General features: G+C 39.8%; 1 protein-coding gene across 6 annotated transcripts in view; it reads left to right on the plus strand.

Moving 5' to 3' along the window:
* Positions 1–22,713, plus strand: part of LOC136873986 (ankyrin repeat domain-containing protein 17) — a 918,230-nt gene that overhangs the window by 459,987 nt on the left and 435,530 nt on the right. For all 6 annotated transcript variants that reach the window (XM_067147404.2, XM_067147402.2, XM_068227616.1 and 3 more), the window contains one exon: positions 13,820–14,085. In XM_067147404.2, coding sequence (XP_067003505.2) covers positions 13,820–14,085 — 266 coding nt within the window. The remainder of the gene's footprint in view (positions 1–13,819; positions 14,086–22,713) is intronic.

The raw sequence follows: 22,713 nt of genomic DNA on the forward strand, positions 1-22,713 counted from the left end.
TTCAAAATCATGAGAATTAAATTTGCTAGAATGTTCTAAAGTGACTTGCTGAATTTAAAATTTACTTGATAAGATACAGTTCACACTGTTCCTTAATGACACAGATGCACATCACCTTATTGAAGTTCTGGCTCCGTTGACCGTGTCTTCACAGACTATAGTACTACGTCCACCATAGATCAGGAACCCATCTAATATGGTCAGTAATTTGCACCAAGTCCACTAATAAGGTGATTGACTTGTCATGAGACACTGAATTTACTAAGTTCTATTTGCCAGTTTAGTGCAATTCAGTAAGTTTTAAACAAAGTGTATAATAAGATAATTGAACTTTCACGATACCCTGACTTCACTAAGTTCTGACTGTCAAATGAATGCAGTTCACGGAAATTGAAATAAAGTCCATTCATTCAACTTCACATGTAATACTAGTGTAGGATTCAGTCTATGTTCCCTATGAGTTGAGAAACAGTCTTCTATCCCTCTTATCACTGTGAAATAGTTAGTGGCACTGTCTTTACTTCTAAGAAATGTTTAATTATTTGGAAAGACTGAATGCAGGATTAATACCGCTATCGGAGTTCAGAGTTCTCGGCTGTACCTCGCGGGTACTCAGTTCGGCGTTCGGACTCGACACTCGCGCACAAAGTTAAACTTCACTGCCGGCACAACCTCGGGCAGCAGGTCTCTACTATGCTGTACTGTCCTTACACTGACTTGCTGGAAAAATTGGCCCTTCTTATATACTCGGGCTTGACCCTGAGCATACACGTCATTGAAATTACTTGATAATGTTGACGTTGCAATATCTCCTTAAATAAAATAGTTATCAACATGAAATTTGGACATGAGCTATCTGTTATTATAAGCTACATGGTCCTGTTGTCCGTTAGTCGGTATCTCATCTGGAAGCGGAGATATTAAAAAGCTTCCAGATGGTTCCCTCTGATGTGTGGGCCACACGCTTCGTGACGTCATAGTCGTGTCTTAGCAGGCTGCAACAAGCTCGCTCGCCGGAAGCATTGCATCATAGCTTACAACACGCACAATTTGAAAGGATGAAGCAAACCGCGCAATTGCCAGTTCAATCGTGGGTGGTTCCTGTTTCAGTACTTTTTAGTTACCATTTTGACTGTGCTACGATATTTACATATTAAAATACTTATGTCAAAAAATCTACAAACTTGTGTACATATGGTTTCAGTACATCAGTAACTGTTCTCTTCTTTTGAGGTATTACAAATTAAGTAACAATAAAGCAGTCCTTAACACTTACACTGCTTCGTCCGAGATATCTTGTGCGTGGTAGTATATTGCGCCCTCGCTGCGCCAAGATGTCTTGCCGGCAACTTCAGCTAAATTTCTGAAAAGAAAATGGATGGGTTTGGATAATTCTTTGGTTTTCAAAATTGAACGGCAGAAAGCTAAATTTTCTAGGAGCATAATGGACGATCAGTCAAAACGCAGATTGCATTTTAATGTTATCTTTGGTCAAACATCTGAAATAATGCACTCAGCTCAGTGTAAAACCTAGGTTGGCAGTCCCTCAAAGCACCTGTGTCCAGGGTTTGTAAAAATGGCCTCAAGTAAGGGACAGCGCATGTTTATGGAATTCAAACTAAATAATAATCAAGTTCTTTGGTTTACATCCCACTAACTACATTTACGGTTTTTGGAGGTGCCAGAATTTAGTCCTGCAAGAGTTCTTTCATGTGCCAGTAAACCTACTGATATTGGGCTGACTTATTTGAGCACCTTCAAATACCACCGGGCTGAGCCAGGGTCAAACCTGCCAAGTTAGGGTCAAAAGGCCAGGTCCTCAACCGTCTGATCCACTCAGCCCAGCTCGAACTGAAAGAAGCTATGATTACTGTTGAATCAGAAGACGAGTACTGAGATATCGGTGATTTGTGTAGTGATTAGTGACAGTGATGAACCTCCACTACCAGCTCTGCAAACAAGGAAAAGAATTCATTCCGAACCTGTGTTATTTCAATGGCTCATGGGTAATGTGTTCAGTACTGTAATGCACAGTTCAAACGAAGTTGTATTTTCAATTGTTATGCAAACAATGCCACCATCTCCAAGTTCAGTGGTACAGAAATGGAGGAAAACCACACCTGAAGAACTGTAAGCCTCCCCCACACATTTCTGTGCCTATGTCAAGAATGAGAAACTTACATTTCTTGAATATTGGTCAACCGATCCTCTAACAATGATGCCCCTCCCCACATTTCTCAGATTTTATGGCTAGAGACAGGTTCCTCTTACTGCGGTTGTTAAATTTCAGTAATGACAGTCAGGCTGAAGATGACCAGCTGTATAAAATAAAGCCTGTAATTGACCATCCCAGAAACAGTTTCAAACGACTGTTCACTCCATTCAAAAGCATTTGCATTCATGGCAGTTTGACGCTCTTCAAAGGTAGGCTTTCATTCATTCAGTTTATCCCATCAAGGAAAGACAGATTTGGAATATAAACATTTATCTGCGATTGTGAGACCCCATATGTGGTAGATTTTATTTTTTACACAGGGTCAGCTACAGAAATATTTCCTGAATGACCCCCTGTGCCTGGGGGACACAGACGAAGAATTCACCCTCGGTATCCCCTGCCTGTCGTAAGAGGGGACTAAAAGGGGCAACTAAGGGATGGTTATATTAGAACCATGACACTGCTTGTGATTAGTACCACCACGCGGGGAACACCACGGGTCACTTCTACTTGCGTGTAGTACCACTATGTTAGGTACCAAATAGGTTTGTGATTAGTAGCAAACAAGGGCTCGACGGCTTTTACAGTACCTGTGATTAGTAGCATTACATGAGCGACACCATGGGATGAGGGAACCCATGGTTCTCGCTTGCCTATGATTAGTACCCACTATATGAGGAACACCATGGCATAGTAAGAGTCCCTGTGGGTGATGAGCACCATAGGTTTGCGTTGCCTGTAAATCGCGCCGCAATGTGTGAAACAGAGTAGGTCTGTAATACATGTGCGAGTTTCATTTCCTGTGAGTAGTACCATAATGTGTGGAATACAGGGAGTCCACGCTATTGATTAGTACCGCAACATGACAAATACCCCATGGTTCTACTTTCCTAGCAATAAGTACCATAGTGAGGGGCCTCTGACTTGGATATTGGACCCCTTTTGACTACAAGTATCATCGATTGAGTATTGTACTATAGAAACAGTCCCTTGGTCAGTACTACTATTGTTCTACGCCAGCTTCTATGCATGTCAGGCACTGTGAGTTGGTTCCACTGATCGTTTTAAATTCATATCCATCCATCCCATTCATTCTCTGTCCTCAGGTTTTGAATTGTGTTCAGTGGATGTTTTTGGCCTTTTAATTTGGCATTTCATTTAGTCTCATTTCGTACATTAGGTGCCAATGACCTAGATGTTAGGCCTCTTCAAACAACAAGCATCATCTTCATCATCATCATAATCATCAATTCCTGAATGTGGATTTGGGGTATCAGGTGCAGTTGCCTGCATGCTAATTGAAAGGTACTTGCAGAAAGGACATACACTGTGGATAGATAACTCTTATTGAAATCCTCAACTGTATGATCATGTACACAAAAACAAAACAAATACAGGACAAACAGGAGGGGTAGGCTGAAATTTACTGAAAATTTGGAGATAGGACAACTTGAATCATGAGTGACGGATAACATGATTGCCATCAGGTGGTTGGATCATACGGAAGTTTGTATGTTGACCACACGACGATACTGACAACACGAGACCCTCAGGGAAGACTGACAGACAGACAGCGTGTAGTAAAACTTCATTGTATAATTGACTGTAACGAGTATAAAGGGAGTTCAGTATATAATGCAACGCTTTTTTTTTTTCTTTCTAAAAGCAGGTTGGTTTTATTGAGGATTCAAACACACCATATTATTCCCCAATCCTTTTGCTTCAGTACCCTATTTTTCAACGTAATCTCCATTCATTGCTACAGCGTTAAGCCACCGTAATGTGAGGGCCTGTATACCTGCACGGTACCATTCGACAGGTTGATGTCTGAGCCAACATCGTGCGACATCGATAACTTCCCTATCATCCAAGTAATGCTTCCCGCGGAGTGCAACCTTCATTGTGCCAAACAGATGGAAGTCAGAAAGTGCGAGATCTGGGCTGTAGGGTGAATAAGGAATTCTCGTAGTTTCCTCATCTGACTCTAGGTGACAGCTGACAGTACTGGTAGGTGGCGGGCTACGAGAATTCTCGCTTTTGATGCTGCTCGTATTTTATTGATTATTGAGATGAAGTTGCGGACAAGATTATGAATTCCAAACGGTGTAGTCATGGAATATCATCGCTGTGTCTTTCTTTCTTTCTTCAAACCTTCATGTATTTAACAAAATAATGTCTGATATGTAGAGCTATTCCCTGGAGCTCCAGTGCGGATGTCAACATGGCGCGGCGTATTCAGGTGCCGATTGCTACCGATAATTGTTATTATGTCCAGACCAGTTTTAATAGGTACTGCGTGAGATTGAATTAGATATTTCTTATGATTAACAGCTAACACTAAACAGGGTGTAACTGTAAAGAGAAATTCTTGCGTACTCAAATGCAATAAATCCATGCATAGCACAAACAGGGCATTCATACTACACTGTGCTTAGAAAGAGTAATAAATGGAGTCACAAAGGTACTGCTTTGAAAGGTATCACACTGTACAGACAACTAATCAACCTAGTGAGAACATGTTCCAAGTTTGAGGTTGATACCTTCAGTACTTTTCGAGTTAAAGTAGTTTGAGTGCAGCAGTGTAATTTCTTTCTTGGAGGCTTGAACTATCCGGTCTGCATGGGGTAGCAGCGTCCATTTAGGGCCTTTTGTCAATGTGCTAAAATTTTAAAATCAATGGTCAGTTTTCATTGCAACTATAGTTATGGATGGCCTTATCCTGTCCTTTTTATTCACAGAGACCATGGTACAATATACGTGATGAAATCCAGGAATTAATAAATCTTCAGATTTTTTTTCTAAAAGTTGACAGTACACTTCAAAGTTGATAGTTTCACCACGAGGGAGGACATCGATCAAAATAACCTCTTCGGAGTCCCAGAAGACCTTAGCCATGTCTTTACCAGCTGAGGGTATGTTTTTGAACCTTAACCTTTTCTTTGCAAGAGAGTTGGTGTGGCGCTACTCAATGGATTGCCGTTTTGTTTCCAGTTCGAAGTGATGAATTCATGTTTCATAGCCTGTGCCAGTGTTTGACAATAAATTTTCACCTTCAGCCTCCTAACAAACAAGCAGTTCTGCACAATGTTTTTTCTTTGCTCTTTATGGTCTTCCGTTAGTTACCAATATAGTTGATCTATTATTGGAAATCATAAATTCTCTATGTAACTCATTCCTGGTTGCCAGCGTTTCACCCTAGTGTGCTGAGTTGGGCTCATTTGTTCACTTACCAAGACGCATGGCTAGTGCATACGGTGGATGCCACTGTGAAGGCAGTGTCAGTGCACTAGGAGAGACTTTCTCATTTTCAGAAATTGATGCCTGCTTGGCCATCAGATGATACAGATGTTGATTCCCATAGGGAAATTTATAATACCAATATTGTTGGTTCATTATTGGACATTATACATTTTCCAGCTAACTCGTTCCTGGTTGCAAGCGTTTCGCTAAGTTGGGCTGATCAGTTACCACACCTTAGTTGAGACCTGTTTTGTGATGGTGGAACGTAAAGCAAATTGTTAAAATTTACTTTTAAGTAATTGGCCACCAACATTATCATCTTTGTTGAGGACTGTGGATAATGACCCCGAACTTCTAAATTTTAAAAGAAGGACATACAAAATTAAAGATTTAGCAAAATACATTAATGACTTTGTCAGAATTGTTTCAAATTAAAACTGGAGTAATTATGTTGACCATATGAAAGAAATAGAAGTTAATATGTGGCAATAGACTTCCTTCAGGCTAGCAACCCGTTGGAAGGACATTTGATTGCTTTCAAGTCTTGCAAAAAGTAAAATGCAAGACCGTAACAGGTCACATGGCCCAATACTTGGAAGGAAGATGATGATGATGATGATGTGGCAATAGACATGATGCAGGAAGATGAAGCGCCCTTCATAATTCAGTTGGAAGAAAGTGACACATCTTAAAATAATGACTGTGATAGCAACATCGATATGGAAGGAATCGAACCACTGGTGACCGAGTGAAGGAATGCATGGTAGGAAGAACGACTGGGAAGCCTAAAGTATTATTTATAATCTACCCTTCCAACCTACAAGTTGGGCGCTGGCTGTTCATCCCAGGGTCAAATACGGGTGATTGCAGGTGATATTTCGAGAATTAAAATAAAACTAAAATTAATAGGTGGGAAAGATAGAGTAAAAAAAAAAAAAAAAGTTATGAATGAGAACCCTGTGCATAAACTAAGTTTATTTAAAACTTTGGCAGTACGACAGAAAAAAGGCACTATATGAAGAAAATAAATCGTTAAAAAGTCGCATGGTCAATTGACATCAGTCACACCAATACATCCATTCGGATATTGAATCATTCCATTACATCTTCTAAGTCTTATTGTTCAATTGAGCACAATTGCACCACTATAATATATTTATTTAGCATATGATGCTACAGTTGACAATCGACTATGTACAAGTTCTTAATAGGCGCAAAAAAATTGACTCTATACATACATATACAAACTCCACATTAATGCATAACTTATTATGTCAAGTCGGTTTGTTTTAATCTCATTTCCACTCGGTAATTCTTTAACACAATACAATACTCCCTCAGAATCTTGAAATCGTCATAATTATCATCATTTCTTCACCCCAGCAAGCCGGGTGCAGTTGTGTACAAGCCTTCTCCAGTTTGTCCTGTCCATCCACACATGCTGCTCATATATGAGATGCCAGTTCACATCTCTAATTTCAAGGTCCTTCAATATCTGTTTTTCCCAAACATCACATCTTGGTCTCTTCCCTGGAACATTGTGGTCAAAGTATGTTGGAGTCCTGTGAGGGGTCCATTCTTTTCATGTAACCATACCATTGCATTCTCTTCAGTTCTAGAGTCTCCAGCAGGCTTCTTTGCAGTCCAAGCTGTTGCTGGATATCCACATTCCTTATTTTGTCCATTTTTGTTTTTTTGTAGACCATAATGGAGGAACTTCGTTTCTGTTGCCTGAAGATGACTCTTTGTTGTTCCATTAAGTGTTGCTGCTTCCAGGCCATATGTCAGTATAGGTACTAGATATATTTTGTACAACCTGATCTTACTAACGGAAATGTTTCATCCCAAAGTATTTGATGTACAGCGTGATATAATTAGGAATCTTTCTGTATTCTGTTGCTAATCTCTTAATGTATGGTATTATCTGATGACAGAACACTACCTAAATACTGGAAGTTGTCTACAATATCCATCTCCTCATCTCCAATTTTTAGATTAACAGTTGCAGAGTTTCTACTCATCACCAAGCCAACTGTCTTCGTATTGCTGATTTTGAGACGTAAGGTTGTAAAAGCTTCATGCCAGAGATCTAGTCTAGTTTGTACTTCCGCTTCTCTCTCGCTCTATACCATTACATCATCAGCCAAAACCAGGGCATTAGTTGTTGGATCCTTTCTTTTAACTGCTTTTAAAACTTCATCCATTATGGTTATGAAGAGAAGTGGTGAAAGACAACTTCCTTGCTGGACTCCATTCTTCGTTTCAAACCGACCTGACCTTCCATCCTGGACCTGAACACAACACTTGGTTTCATCATATAATTATTGTACTTATGCTATGATGTCATCGGGCATTTTCTTATGTCTCGAACATTCCCATATATGCCTGAGTGGTAAATGGTTTTATGCTTTCTCTATGTCCAGCAAACAGTTATAAGTCTTATATCTTCCTCCCAATACTTCTCGTAGAGCATTGTGGTGGCAAAAGCGAGGTATATAGTTGATCTATGATGTCTAAATCCATGTTGTTCCTCCTCAAGTGTAGGTTCAACATATTTTCTAATCCTGCCCTCAAGGATGGATTCGTAGATTTTGAGGTCATGTGACAGCAGAGTTGGTACATTTCATTCTATCACCTTTTTTCAACAATGGGATGATGACTCCATGCTTCCAGTCATTGGGTATTATATTCTCCTTTGATCGTAATTCACTGTCGCCTAGCTTGTAAGTGTAGTGGACGGGAGTTTTCCTTCTCGTGAACGACATCGAGACACATTTTCTACATTTAAGTACAGTTTATTTTCAGTCGCCCGCTTCAATACACTTTTTTGCAAGTCTACCTGAAGCTGTTTACAGTTGTTTGTTTTCAATGGCTTTGAACACTTTGAAATCGTCGGCGTATAGCAGACAGCTGGATATTTCACTTGTTCAGGCAAGTCATTGATGATTGCGAGAAAAACTAAAGGGCCTAAATTTGACCCCCTGAATTATTCCTGAATTTACAGGGTATTCCTGAGAAGAATTTGTCTGGAAAGAAATGAACTGCTTCCTGTCACCCAGATAAGAACTGAAAAAATGCAAGAGTTGTTTCGAGAAACTGAACAGGTTTAACTTGCTTAGTAGGGCATCATGATTAATTTTGTTCCGGGGTATTCTGTGGAACGCAGAGGTGTAGGGAGGTGCTGGTGGGAATGGGTTTATCTACGATAGTCAAAGATTAATTTCAAACTTTAAAATAAAGGTTATATTTCTTTTCAGACATTAAATTTGAACAAAACTATTCACTTGGTGAAAGAACAAGATTACAGGTACAGAGCTAGTTTGGTACAAATTCGAAAATCAGAAAAACTAAGAATTTGTTTCACAGGAAATTATAAATCACAATTTTGAAGAGCACTTTGCTCCAACGGTTACAAGTTACGGCCTACCAAAGGCACCACTCAATATTACACAAATATATATTACATTACAAGAACAGAGCCTCTGTGCTCTAATTCAACCAGGGAGACTGTACTCCCCAACCCTAACCGCCTACTCAAGACGACTTTTACTTTTTACACTAGAGATTAGAGCATCTTCGCGCAGTAAAATTACACTTCTAGGCCTCTCTATGCACAACCTACAATTTACAAGACCATATCAATTGCTTTTTAAGTTCACACAGGGGTATCTAGTACCCATTCTACTGAGCCTTTATGGAAATCAACAGGTTCAATTACTGGCTCCAAAAACAAAATGGATGGAGGCGAACACTTGTGCTCCTTGAAATAAAAAGGTTAAAACCCTACTTGGGCTTGAGGCCCGACACTGCAGAGGCTAATCCTAAACTACTGTGGTGACTAGATGGACAAGTTTAGTTACAATTTACAAGCGAAAACGGTTGCAAAATCAGTCACCTCAAGATTAATTGAAGGGGAATTAGAGAGCGTAACGCACTCTCCCCGGTTTTCAGTTTAACTACTCATGACTTGCTTGAGCTCTTACATGAGAAGAAAGAAAGTTTACATTTTAGGAAATTTTAGGAACCTTCCCCTCGAGTCGGTTTGTGGAGATAACTACTGAGTTAGATACTGGTGGCCATTACCTTATCTGATGTTCTGACTGCCGAAGAATGAGGCCCCTGCCTTCTCTCTTAACACACACACTCGGTAACCTGACGATCAATAAGACAAGTTAGCTCGAAAAGGCGTCGGCTTTTATACCTGAGAGGAAAGTTCGAGAAGGCTCTGGACTAAAACCAGACACACCCTCTCATTTTTATTGGGCAGTCGAAAAGTTACAAGAAGCCTATGATTGGCAGAAAAATAAATACATGAATTTTCTTATTGGTTGAAATCCCAAGTCGGTGGGAAGAGCAAGTAGGGTTGGAACCTTAGAACTATCAAAACAAGACGTAATAGATTCAGGTTAGAAAACCCACAAATAAAAAATTTCTTTAAATTTCTAGTTATTCCACTTCACACCAGAGTGCATGACATAAGTTCTTTAATAGACATCTATGGAGAAAAGTCCAAACTTGTTGAAATAGCTTTTGTAAACTTTGATACACTAAAAAAAAAAAAAAAACCAAAGAAATCCAGTCAGTTTAGGAAACCTTTAAGTAATACATTACTCTATCACTTTAGTAGTGTCATCTGTTGATCAACTATTACAACATAGTGCACTAGGTGTTTCAAGTTTTGTATGTTAGATAGCGTTCTTCAAGGCACTTCATTTAAATGCACGGGGTTGAGGTGTACCTCCCGGTACAAATTTCATCGAATTCTTTTGCAAAATCTGTAGATACTACGTCCATTTGTCCACCCATGTCAAGTTCTGTGGACACTCGCTGAGTGAATTTAACCAAGTTCGTGACTGTGGAACGTCTTGAAAGGAAACCATGTTTGATATAAGAGGTCTTAAATATGTTATTTGATTACATACCATAAATTCGAAAACTTTTGCTACCGCGGATAAAATAGAAATAGGCCGGTAGTTGTTTATTAGTGTGGGATCCCCTGATTTAAGTATGGTGCACACTCGTGATAACTTCCAGGCGGATGGACATATGGATGTTTTAATAATTGAATTATAAATAGATAGAAGTGGATGCTTAAGAACATCTGAACAACCTTTTATCACATACGGTGGTACTTGGTCTGGTCCTGCAGATTCTTTAGGTTTCAGCTTTTTAAATGCTACTTCAACCTCTTCTAAAGTGAATTTTTTAATATGCAATGTATCATTAGCGAAAGTTGGAGCATTAGGTATGCGATATTGTGCCTTATGCGGGGAATATACTGATTGGAAGTAGTCCCCAAAACCTTCTACAGTTTCATTCTTAGTATCTAGTACGTTATTTTTAAGTGTTGCAATCCCTACTACTCTTTCTCCTATTTTTAACGTATGCCCAGAAAGATCTAGCGTCATTGTTGATACCTTGTTCCACTGTCTCAACATATCTTCTCAGAATTTTATATCGACTATCATAATGTTCCGTAATGTGCTTCCGCTTTCTGTAATATTTTTTTTCTTTCAATTGTCGAATTACGCTATCTGTAAAGGGCCGATGACCTTCGATGTTAGGTCCCTTAAAACAACAAGCAAGCTATCTGTAAACCAAATGGGGTATGTTTTGCTGTTACCTGATTTTTTCGTGGGAACCAATTCGTTTATAGCTGAATAAAGGTTGCCGTAAAAATCGAACTGCAGCTTCAACTTCAATGCATTCGTAGAGAGAGTTTCAATTCGTGTCTCTAAGCCTCATGAACAGTCGTTCATAGTTCACATTTTTTAAATTATATGAAGTTTGGGGGTAGAGTTAGCAATGTAATTCGTAGCTCTATTTCTAAGGCTGCGTGGTGTACATCCTCTAGCACTAGCGGGTCTGTGCTCCTTGTGCATTCAATATTTGAAATATTTTGATTAGTCATTACTAAGTCCAAAGTTTTTCCGTTACAATTTGGAACTGAATTACATAAGGAGAGATTATGAAGATTAATAAAATTTCTTAATTGCTGACTTAGCATATTTGTGTTTAATTCACTGTTCATGTTACTAATCGATGGTATGTTGAAATCGCTGACAAGGACGACATTACTGTTGTGTAGCTTGTAATGAGATTCTGGCCATCCAAATATTTCACTGTAAACAGATGATTTTTAGGAAGGTGGTACTTACACATTACCAAAATACCATACCTTTCCTTGAATGACAACTTTTAGTAAGAGCCCCTCAAAACTATTTGAGACCTTTTTGGCCTTGAGCACAGTCAATCCTCTCCTGACAGCAGTGAGCACACCCTCACCCCTCCTAGTGCTTCGGTCAGCCCTGTACACTCTGTACTGCTCACTTCAGACCTCACTATCGAACACAGTAGAGTCCAGCCAAGTCTCTGTTAGGGCCACAAATTGATATTCATTGGCCTAAATGTTCTCACTCAGTTCATCAAGTTTTGTTTTTAACCTGCTCACATTTGGATAATATTAAGCCTAGTGTCGTCCATTAATTTACAGCTTATTTAGATCATCGTGGTTGTTAATAACTACTTTGGAACCCTGAGTTTCAGATCAAAAATTAGATTTACGCATTTTACGCATTCTAATGAGTCCGTTTCTTACCCATATGTATGCATAGTCCTTCTCTCTGCGGATGACTCGGGCCTGGGCTAGCAATTTTCTTCTCTGCGGTGGCACTCTCGTTGATGTAGATGACACTGTCGCCTGGAAGATCAGCGTGCCTGGTGCAGAGGTTTCTTTTCACTCGCCGTCTTTCCATGAACAGGTCTTTGTCCATTCGCCTTACCTGCTTCACTATAATTCCGTAGTGTTGTTGGTGCGGGGCTTTCGGGAGGCGATGACGTGCGTCCATCTCTTCCTTCACCTCTATGTCCAGGGCCCTTCCAATCTTAACTGTGTCCAGTACAGTTTCGTTTTGAATATCAGGAGGCCCCCGGGATTTCAGTTGTGTTCCTTCTTGAGTAAATTTCCGTGTCATTTACTCGGCGCTCTAAGTGATTTTATTTTCTTCGTTAAATTGCAGTTTTCCGAGTCAGGATTTCTTTGTGATCAAAACACTTATCGAGAATCGAGATCAGTTTGTTGCTTCGAAATAAGCTGGGCCGTATCATCCAACTTCTTATGATACACTTCGAGTGAGTTCCCTAAATCAGTCTCTTTATCTTCTGGTCTTCCTTCATTTGCCGAATTTCTTCAGTTCTTTTAGAAGAGAAAAGATACTATCTACGGATGGGATAGTGTTCCCCACTGATTTCCTCGTACTGTTGTCTCCTTCACTTACACTACAACTTTCACAGGACCACATGCTATATCTATTCAGGTTGTTCACACATTTTTTGTGGTACCACTTTTTGTACTAAGCCCACTGTACCTTGAGGGCTCTTCCCAGCTCCACTCCACCTTGCTCGCAAGCCTCCATTCTGCTATGCTCACAACAGGCTCCGGAATTAGTACTATTTCGGGATTCTTGATGATGAGTAAATTTGTGTTTTTCTTTAATAACTTCATAATAGATCACACACTTGAACAAATCGGGTGCGTACACTGAAAATCCCACTGTTGAACACTTGAAATTACACTCTATCAAGAAGCGCATTATAAAAAGAGTATTGACAAGGTGGACCCACCACAAACTATTTTAAGTAGTTTTTTATTAGATTTAGACAAGTCAGTACAGGGTCTAGTCAAATAGATAGCTATTTATTTATTTATTTATTTATTTATTTATTTATTTATTTATTTATTTATTTATTTATTTATTTTAATTTTTTAGCCAACATGAACTACTTAGTCAGGTTTATGGAGGTTTCTTTTTTTTGTCACCCCAATACTGTTTATTGTTTCTGAATGTACTTTCCTTTCTGCTTCTGGAATCACACTTCCTATTTTCTGCTTCTTGATTTTTGTCTGTAGTCTAGTGTGTTTATCTTTCAGTATGTTGATTGTATTGTTTTGTATTTTAAATCTTCAAATACCTATTATGGTTTAAGTTTATCAACAGTGACATTAACACTGTCACTGCCTAGAGGTAGCATCACTCTCACCATAAGGCTTCACAGTCCTTTCTCAATCTGGATGCTCTGTAGTAATTAGTTTGTGTTATTTGAGGATATTATATGATGTTTTGTGGGGATATTCTTATTATCTTGATTTCTAAACACTATGATAACAATTGCTCTTAAATTCACTGTATTAACTGTGAAACTAGGTCTTGGATGAATGATGAGCAATGTGTATACAAAGCTTACTTCTCATGATATGACTTCAGTATAAAGGTTAACTTCTGCCCGGCTGGAATTTTATTCCTGCTGGTGTTTATAAAATGAAGAAATTATATGTGATAAAGACCTGTTTCTTTATTTGGCTAGGCATGGTGTGTGCATCTGGAATGCCAGGTACGCTATTCCACCAAGGTCCTAACAACACTATATCTGTCCATAACTCATTCTACACGGGGAAGGGGCAACTTCCTCTGACAGCCAGTAGCAGTGCCTGCTTGCAGCAACCTCAGCTAGTTGCCACTACTGCTGGAGACAGTTTTATGTCAGCGGTATCAGCGTATCCACCTCCACCTCCTGCTGTACAGCCTACATCACCGTCACAGCCTCTGAGTGCCAGTGCAGATGTAGTACAGGTAAGCTGCTTTTCTTTTATGGTAGAACCATTATCCTCACAGACTGTGCAGGCATTAAGTATGTGTGTGAATTTTTTATTTTCCAGTGGAACCTTGGATTGCAAGCATAATTCATTCTGGCAACATGCTTGTAATCCAAAGCACTCGTATATCAAAGCAAACTTTCCCAATTGAAACGCGAATGATTCGTCCACAACACAAACATATTTATTTGCATAACATTTCTAAAACAAAATATAACGTAAAACAAATTAAACTGCACTTTACCTTACAGATAAAGGGAGACGAAAGATTTACTGTGTAGCATGCATTTTACTAACAGAATCACTGCTATCTGTTGGCTCACTGGAATTGTTTTCTTTTCGTGCATTTTTTACAAGGAACCTCTCAATGACTGTTGCTTTTGCCTCTTTTTGTGGATTTCACGAAAACGTGACATCGCATTGTCGTTGAACAGATTCATCGCTCGCACTGCTACAGCCTTATTCAGGTGGTGTTTTTCTACAAAATTTTGCACAGTTTCCAACAATTTGCACTTCTCCCAAATCTCGGTTGAAGTGAGAGATTCCATTGACTTTTTCCTTCTCCCCTTCCCCGGACGAGATCTCTACGACCTCCTCCTGTTGTTCGCGACGCAGGTCCACCATTTCGTTAGTGGCGAGTTCCTGGCTATGTTGTTCAACCAGCTCTTGAACGTCCATGTCATTCCCCTCCAGCCCCATGGTCTTCGCTAAGGACACAATTTCATCGACAATCAGCAGCTCATTGAAACCAACAATTCTCGCAAATTCACGTCCAAGAACACAGTCGGGCCATGTCTTTCCCCAAGCGGATGTTCGTAGTTCTCTTGGTGAACCCCATCCCAGGCTTTATTGATGATCGTCAGGCAGTTTACGATGTGGAAATGATTTCTTCAAAACTCTCAGAGAAGTGGAGTAATGTTGGGAGGAAGGAATTTAACTTTGATGAACTTGAATTCCTTCAGTAAGTCATCCTCAAGGCCTGGAGGATGAGCAGGAGCATTGTCCATAACCAGCAAGACTTTGAGCGGCAGATTATTTTCTGAATGGTATTTCTTCACTACAGGACCAAAGACCTCGTTCATCCATTCAACGAAGAAAATACGAGTGACCCAAGCCTTAGTGTTGGACCTCCACCTAACATTTAACTGGCTCTTCTGCACCTTGCATTTCGTGAAGGCTTGTGGATTCTCGGAATGATACACTTTAATATCCCCGCTCGCATTAGCACACAATAGCAGGGTTAAACGGTCTTTCATGGGCTTCTGACAGGGCATTGAATTCTCTTCTGCTGTAATGTAGGTCCTCTTAGGCATCTTTTTCCGAAAAAGTCCCGTTTAATCGCAGTTAATAATTCTCTGTGGCAGGTGACACTCGGTAACAATGAGCTTCTGGAACTCAGCTGTGAATGCCTCGGCAGCCTTAGCGTCCAAACACTATGGATGCCACTTCTCCTCTTAAAGTTATCAAACCATCCCCTGCTGGCCTTCAAGCTTTCTTCGACTTCAGTTGCCGTGTGTGAACTGCATGGTAATTTACTTACGAGGTCAGCGTACAGTGTCTTTGCCTTATTGCAGATTAAATTCTCGGTCACTGTTTCGCCTGCTAGTTGCTTATCATTTATCCAAGTGAGAAGCAACTTTCCTACATCTTCCAGAACACGTGGCCGTTGCTTTGATATTCTTGTGACTGATTTTGTTGCATCTATCCCTTTTATTTCTTCTTTCTAATTTAATATTGTGCAAATCCTGGATGTAGACTTGTTTTAAAATCTTGTGATATCAGCCACTCGCATACCTCGTTCGTGCTTTTCGATCCTTTCCTTCTTAACTTCCATCGTAATCATCTCCTTCTGACCAAATTCCTCCTTAGCCTTCTTTTCGTTCACTGGGCCCATCGTTGCAGAACAGTTCTAACACTAATGAAAGAAACAAAAGCTGTACACTCGTACTGTGTTGACTATTGCAGGTGACTAATCTATACACTATTTCCTCAAAAGACATTACAAGTGTAATAACGAATCAACAATCAAAAATTCAATAGAATCTGTAATAAACTAAGAAAGTTCTATTTACAACCACAACATAAAATGGTTTCATTCAACGTAACCAACATGTATCCAAATATACCGGTTAAAGAAACTATCAATATCATCAAACACAGTCTCCTTACACACAGTAAATTAAGTAAATGCAAAATAGATAAATTCATTAACCTACTGAATTTTTTTTATTAAACAATAATTATTTCACATTTAATAAAAAGATTTACCATCAAACATGCTTGGCAATGGGAGACCCCATGTCGGGCATACTGGCAGACATGTATATGGATCATTTGTATCAAAACAAAATAAATACAAACATAAATGGACTTTGTCTTTGGATCAGGTATGTAAACGACAGTTTTCTCATAATAGATAGCCAAAAAGAGATAGTGAAAAAATCCTAAATTTCTTAAATAATATTGACCCAAATATGAAATTCACGAAAAAAGACGAAACTAATAACTCCGTAAACTTCCTGGATATTAATGTAACATGAACAGGAGATAGGTTCAAATTTTAAATATTTAGAAAACCATCATACACCCCTCTAACAATCAAAAAGGATTCACTTTGCCCAAAATCACATAAACAAGCAGCTTTTGTCAGTTTGATTTATAGAGCTTTCAAAATCCCCCTTCCAAGTAGTAACTTAAAAAAGGAGCTCAAATTTTTAAAAGATCTGGCCTCAATTAATGGATATAAAATAAATATGGTCAATCGGATCATCAATAAACTAAAACAAAAGTTAGTAACTAATCTTACTCCCGAAGAAACTAAGCAGTTCAAATTCGCAACATTTACATTCACCAATCCAGCCATTTTTCAAATAACTAATCCTATCAAAAATCGAGATGTTGTGTTCAAGAAACAAAATACAAACAAACATTTTTTTCAACCACAATAGTATAAATTCTAACAATAACCCTTATCTAAGTTCTGCCATCTATAGATTAACGTATGTAGAGTGTAAATGTTCATATGTTGGCCAAACTGGCCGTAGCTTTCTCACAAGATACTTAGAACACGTTAATGCTACAAAGCACAACAAACATTCTGTGACGAGTGCTCACATGAGTCACGCCACCAATTTACAACTATAGAGAAAGACCGAAAAATTATAAAGAAGATAGAAAAGGGAAAATTAATGACAGAATTAGAAAATATTTGTATCTCTTTAGACCAGTATTTCAATAAAGAAAAGAATTGAAATGACAAAATTGAAATAAGAAATCATTTACACGAACAATTACCTAAACTATTAAAAATGCTTAATGTAGAAAAAAGTAGCTTTGCCAAAATTTTCATTCCCAAAACAACTAATAATCATGGAAGATTAAAGAACACAACCCCTCTCTGCGCCCCTACTAGACATTCCCCTTCCAAAACCACACCCACAAACATTTCTCCTCCTACCCCTATTCCCTCCCCTCAACTTCCACCACCTCACTCTTACAACACAAGGAGTAGACACGGAACAAAAGGCAGTCACCACACATCCTCGGATATCACCAAACTGACAAACAGCAATTGGAGGGGTAAGTGAAGTATCTAGAAGCACACTCTTAACTAGCAACACAGCTTCCGATTACCTACAAGATTCCTTTTCTTGTTACAGACATACAACAATATAAACTACCCATCAACCTTTAAATACAATTGTCGATTTACGTCCCTTTCAATCGTACCTTATTAAATCCATTGTTTCAACGTACGGTCTCTGACGTCAACAAAACATATTTATTCAACAGCATTCGCCGAGGTCAAATGACAACAAGCATTTAAATTTCTTGCAGACCTACATTCATCCCATCACAAGTTCAATTATATATTTTTTGCTAGTTGCTTTACGTCGCACTGACACAGATAGGTCTTATGGCGACGATGGGACAGGGAAGGGCTGGGAGTGGGAAGGAAGCGGCCGTGGCCTTAATTAAGGTACAGCCCCAGCATTTGCCTGGTGTGAAAATGGGAAACCACGGAAAACCATCTTCAGGGCTGCCGACAGTGGGGTTCGAACCTACTATCTCCCGAATACTGGATACTGGCCGCACTTAAGCGACTCCAGCTATCGAGCTCGGTAATTATCAAATTGACGAGATCTTTGAATTTTTACAGACTCTTATCCGCAAGGGATAAAAAACTTTTTTACCAGATGTCATTGCCAAGAAAATCTTCAAATTTAGTCTTAAGATTGATTTTCATGTCTTTCTAAGATTTTATACATGTTCGTTGTTTTAAATATTTTAGAACTCATTCTTCTGCAATTTTAATGTATCTCTCCTATTAAGCACATGTAATTAAGGCATGTCTCCAAAGATTCTGTATTTTGTAATATTCTAATAGAGTAAGTTTTAAGTTTGTGAAAAATGGTCTAATAGTTCTTAAGTCATTATTTACGAACATAACCATTCTTCGAGATTCAGATTTGGCTGATGATGCTCTGTAAAGGAGCGAAACATGTCCCACATATAACTTTTTAACGAATTAAGGTATTTTAAATGTGACATAATGTATTGGAAAGGTGGATCATAATAAAACTTTGTTATTGTAAAAAAAAAAATCTGTGTTGACTATATGAGCGGGGCACGCCAACTGAATCCCAGCGCGGGAGATGATTACACACACTCTCCCAGGAAAGAGAGAGACAGGGGGAATGGGAAGCAAAGAGCAGTGAAGGGGGAAGGGAAACGTAGGCACTTCTGGTGTTTGTATTGCGGAACCTTACTCGCTTATCAAGTTACATTTTATTTAAAATGTTTGCTCATCTTGCAAAACACTTGTAGACCAAGTTACTTGCATTCTGAGTTTCCACTGTATTTTTTTCCTTCTTCAACAAATCTGTATGACACTGAAATTGTACATCTGCCTCAGAAATATAGAAACAAGAAGCTGTCTGTTTATAGCAGCTGCTCCAGGTGGAAAAGATTTTTACAATCAAAATACAAGAAGACGTGTAGTGTGAAATTACTATTTGAAGTAATAAACAATAAAATACAGAGTCAACATTTGAACACCTTGTCCATGGAGCTGCTCAAGTGTGACCACTTTGGCAAAATCTCCACGGGACAGCACAAATATCTGAATCTGGTTCACGGAGTGGTCTTCCACTACGGCCTGTTCTGGAACACTGATGTTGTTGTGACATGTCAGGTACAGTATGTGCAAAGTAGACAGTTAAGACGTTGCCAACAATGCTTATTGTCTCCTTCAAGGTGTCATTGTTACCAGAGGTAAACAATGTGGCATCTGTTGTTGAGATGTGAGTCCATACATCCTCCTCCCCCCATATGATGATTGTATCGTCGCCATAAGACCTATGTGTGTCGGTATGACGTAAAGAAAAAAAAAGATGTAACTACAGCTAAAGTTCGGGCACATGGTATCGTTCAAATCAGTCACGTGTGGTGCATGTGGAAAAGAAGCTCATGGCGCGGAACAGTTCACAGCTCTGAACAGTGCACTAACTGCCCTGGTCTTCATTCTCCTTGAGGTAATAACTGTCTTATTTATCTCGGTGAGAAATGGATCCAGAAGATTTAAGATGGTCTTTCATACCAGGAGAAATGCCATAAATTCAGTTCCTTGAATGACTTCAGCATTATAGCACAAAGTCTATCTGGTTTGTTTCTTCCATTGACACCCTCGAAGATCACCGCACCGATTGCACCAGTTACTCCAGTGAGCAATGCCGCGAAGAGAAAAGTGTTTGGTCTTGTGTTAGAGTTGTTTACTCATATTGAACAAGGCCTAGCTCTTCCCACAGTCCACAAAATGTACTTTATCATCAAAGGGAAGGCCAACATAATATACATTACATACTTAATTTATTCACAAGACTAATTACACTGCGGAAAATATACACATAGGACACTGTGATCCATAATGTAGCGCACCAAACCCAACACCATTACCCACGATAGTTCAAGTCTCGTTAACTCTCTGCCGACGGTGAGGCGCGTGACTTGGTCTCCCCTTCCACTGGGGGGGGGTAGCAGTCTGATTAGTGCTGACCTATGATGGACAAACATACACATGGCATTCAACATATTGCCCACCTAATTTATATATAAATTACAAACATAAATATTAAGAACAATAAAAATTAGCACTCGGACTGAAAATGTCAAATGTAAAAATGAAAGGTTTAGATCATGAAAGATTATACCTTTTCACTCTGTACAGGTTCACCCTCTTCTGGGAAGAGACAAAGTTTTGCAACTGGGCGTTTGAAGGTTCCCTTGGGAGTGCGAATAATGGCAACTCGCACCAAGCCGTTGGCCCCTACTTGCGTATCTACCACGATCCCTGTCTGCCACACGAGAGGTGGCAAGTTGCCTTCCTTGAGAAGAACCAGAATTCCGGGTCGAAGGCTGACCCTTCCTGCTGACCACTTAGTCCGCCGCTGGAGTTGTCGTAGTCACTTGACCACTGCTTCCAGATGTACTGCCTGCAGCGCTGAAGCAGTTGCCACCTGGACAGACGAGAACCTGAAACTGCAAGTAAATCTGGCTCTGGGATTGTTGTGAGAGGTTCTTCAATCAGGAAGTGGCTGGGAGTCAGAAATGAATAGTCATCAAAACTATCAGACAATTTGGTTATTGGTCTCGAATTCAGGCATGCCTCAATCTGGACTAACAACGTGGACATTTCTTCAAAAGTCAGTACAAGATTTCCCGCAACCTTCTTCAAATGGGACTTAGTAGACTTTGTTAGCCTCCCACAGCCCACCAAAATGAGAGGGGCATGCAGTGGAATAAAATGCCACTGTATTCCACATTGAGATGCAAAGTCATTCACTTTCCTCTGATGTACTTGAGATCTGAAGAGGGTGTGAAGCTCCTGTAGCTCGTTTCTTGATCCCACGAATGGACTTCCATTGTTGCTGTAGATATTCTGGCAGAAACCCCGATGCGATGTAAATCCACGCAGAGCAACTAGGAACGCATCAACAGACAGGTCAGAGACAAGTTCAAGATGGATTGCCTTGGTCACCATACAGACAAATAGAGCAATACAGCATTTTACCTTTGTTTTGCTCTTACGGGTCCCTTGCTTAATGTAAAATGGACCCCCATAGTCAACTCCGCAGTTCAAAAAAGGTCTGTTCGGTTCTACCCTGTGGTGTGGGAGCTGGCCCATGAGTTGAGCTGATGTATTTGCCTTCAGCCTGTAGCAAGGGAGACACTTGTGTGTTATGTGCCTAATGACAGACTTACCATTAGGTATTATTATTTATAAGCTTCATTTTCCGTATTGATTGGATTCAATTTATAGACAAGAAAAGTGTTCCACCGATCAATACTTATTTATTGTGAATGAATTATTACACTAGTACCGGTTTCGGCCTATCATGGCCATCATCAGCTAGTACATAACATTTATAAATGTTATGCGGTGGAACACTTTTCTTGTCTATAAATTACCATTAGGTATCGAATATCATTGTCTAATGGTTGCAAGCAAAAGTTGGGGTCCAGAGTGCAGAAGTCGCATGTGCTCGCACATTAATAACAACCTGGTCACATGATGATTAGGTGGTAAGATGATGGGATGTTTCTGGCTGTACGGAGCTTGAGATCGTTCCAATCTGCCGCCCACCCTAAGCATCTGGTTTGCATCTACAAAGGGATGAAGAGGCTCCAACTTGCTGTCCTTTGCAATCGGTCTGCCAAGCCGCAGATCTTGAATCTCCTTACCATATTCTCGTTCTTGGGTAGTACGAATGATCCTGTGCGATGCCTCTGGATGTTCTTCTACAGTCAGATTTCCCACCTGTCTCCTCAAAGCAGCAAGCCTGAGGTTGGTCATGTACCTCAGTATGAAGGCCACGACTCTCACCAGCCGTGACCAAGAAGAAAAGCGTTGGACTAAGTCTTCAAGGAAATAACTGACAACAAGTAAGCAAACAGCTGGTTTCCGTTGCTCTGGTACGTCAGTGAGTTCGGAAGTTCTCTTCATGTTGCTGACAGGCCAGGCTGACGGTGGCTGGTAGAGTCAGGATGGTCCCGCCCACCATAACAGATTGTCTTGAAGATGTGGTTCAATCCCTCTCAAATGATGTCAGCTGGATTGTCCTGTGATGTCACATGGTTCCATTGTTCTTCAGAGGAAAGTTGTTGTGGACCGAGCTCGATAGCTGCAGTCGCTTAAGTGCGGCCAGTATCCAGTATTCGGGAGATAGTAGGTTCGAATCCCACTGTCGGCAGCCCTGAAAATGGTTTTCCGTGGTTTCCCATTTTCACACCAGGCAAATGCTGGGGCTGTACCTTAATTAAGACCACGGTCGCTTCCTTCCCACTCCTAACCCCTTCCTGTCCCATCGTCGCCATAAGACATATCTGTGTCGGTGCGACGTAAAACAACTAGCAAAAAAAAAAAAAAAAGAAAAAAGAAAGTTGTTGTATCTCAGACACTCAGTTACCAACAAACGTATTCCACGATGCGGGCTCTCCTGCAAGCCAAGCTAGTACTATAGTACAATCTGTCCTACGGTAGTTTTGTTCAATTTCTAGGTTAAGTGCAGTTCTAACTCTATCCATTAACTTTACAAGGAGTAATGCA

The sequence above is a fragment of the Anabrus simplex genome, chromosome 5 (genome assembly GCF_040414725.1).
Source record: "Anabrus simplex isolate iqAnaSimp1 chromosome 5, ASM4041472v1, whole genome shotgun sequence".
Lineage (NCBI taxonomy): Eukaryota > Metazoa > Arthropoda > Insecta > Orthoptera > Tettigoniidae > Anabrus > Anabrus simplex.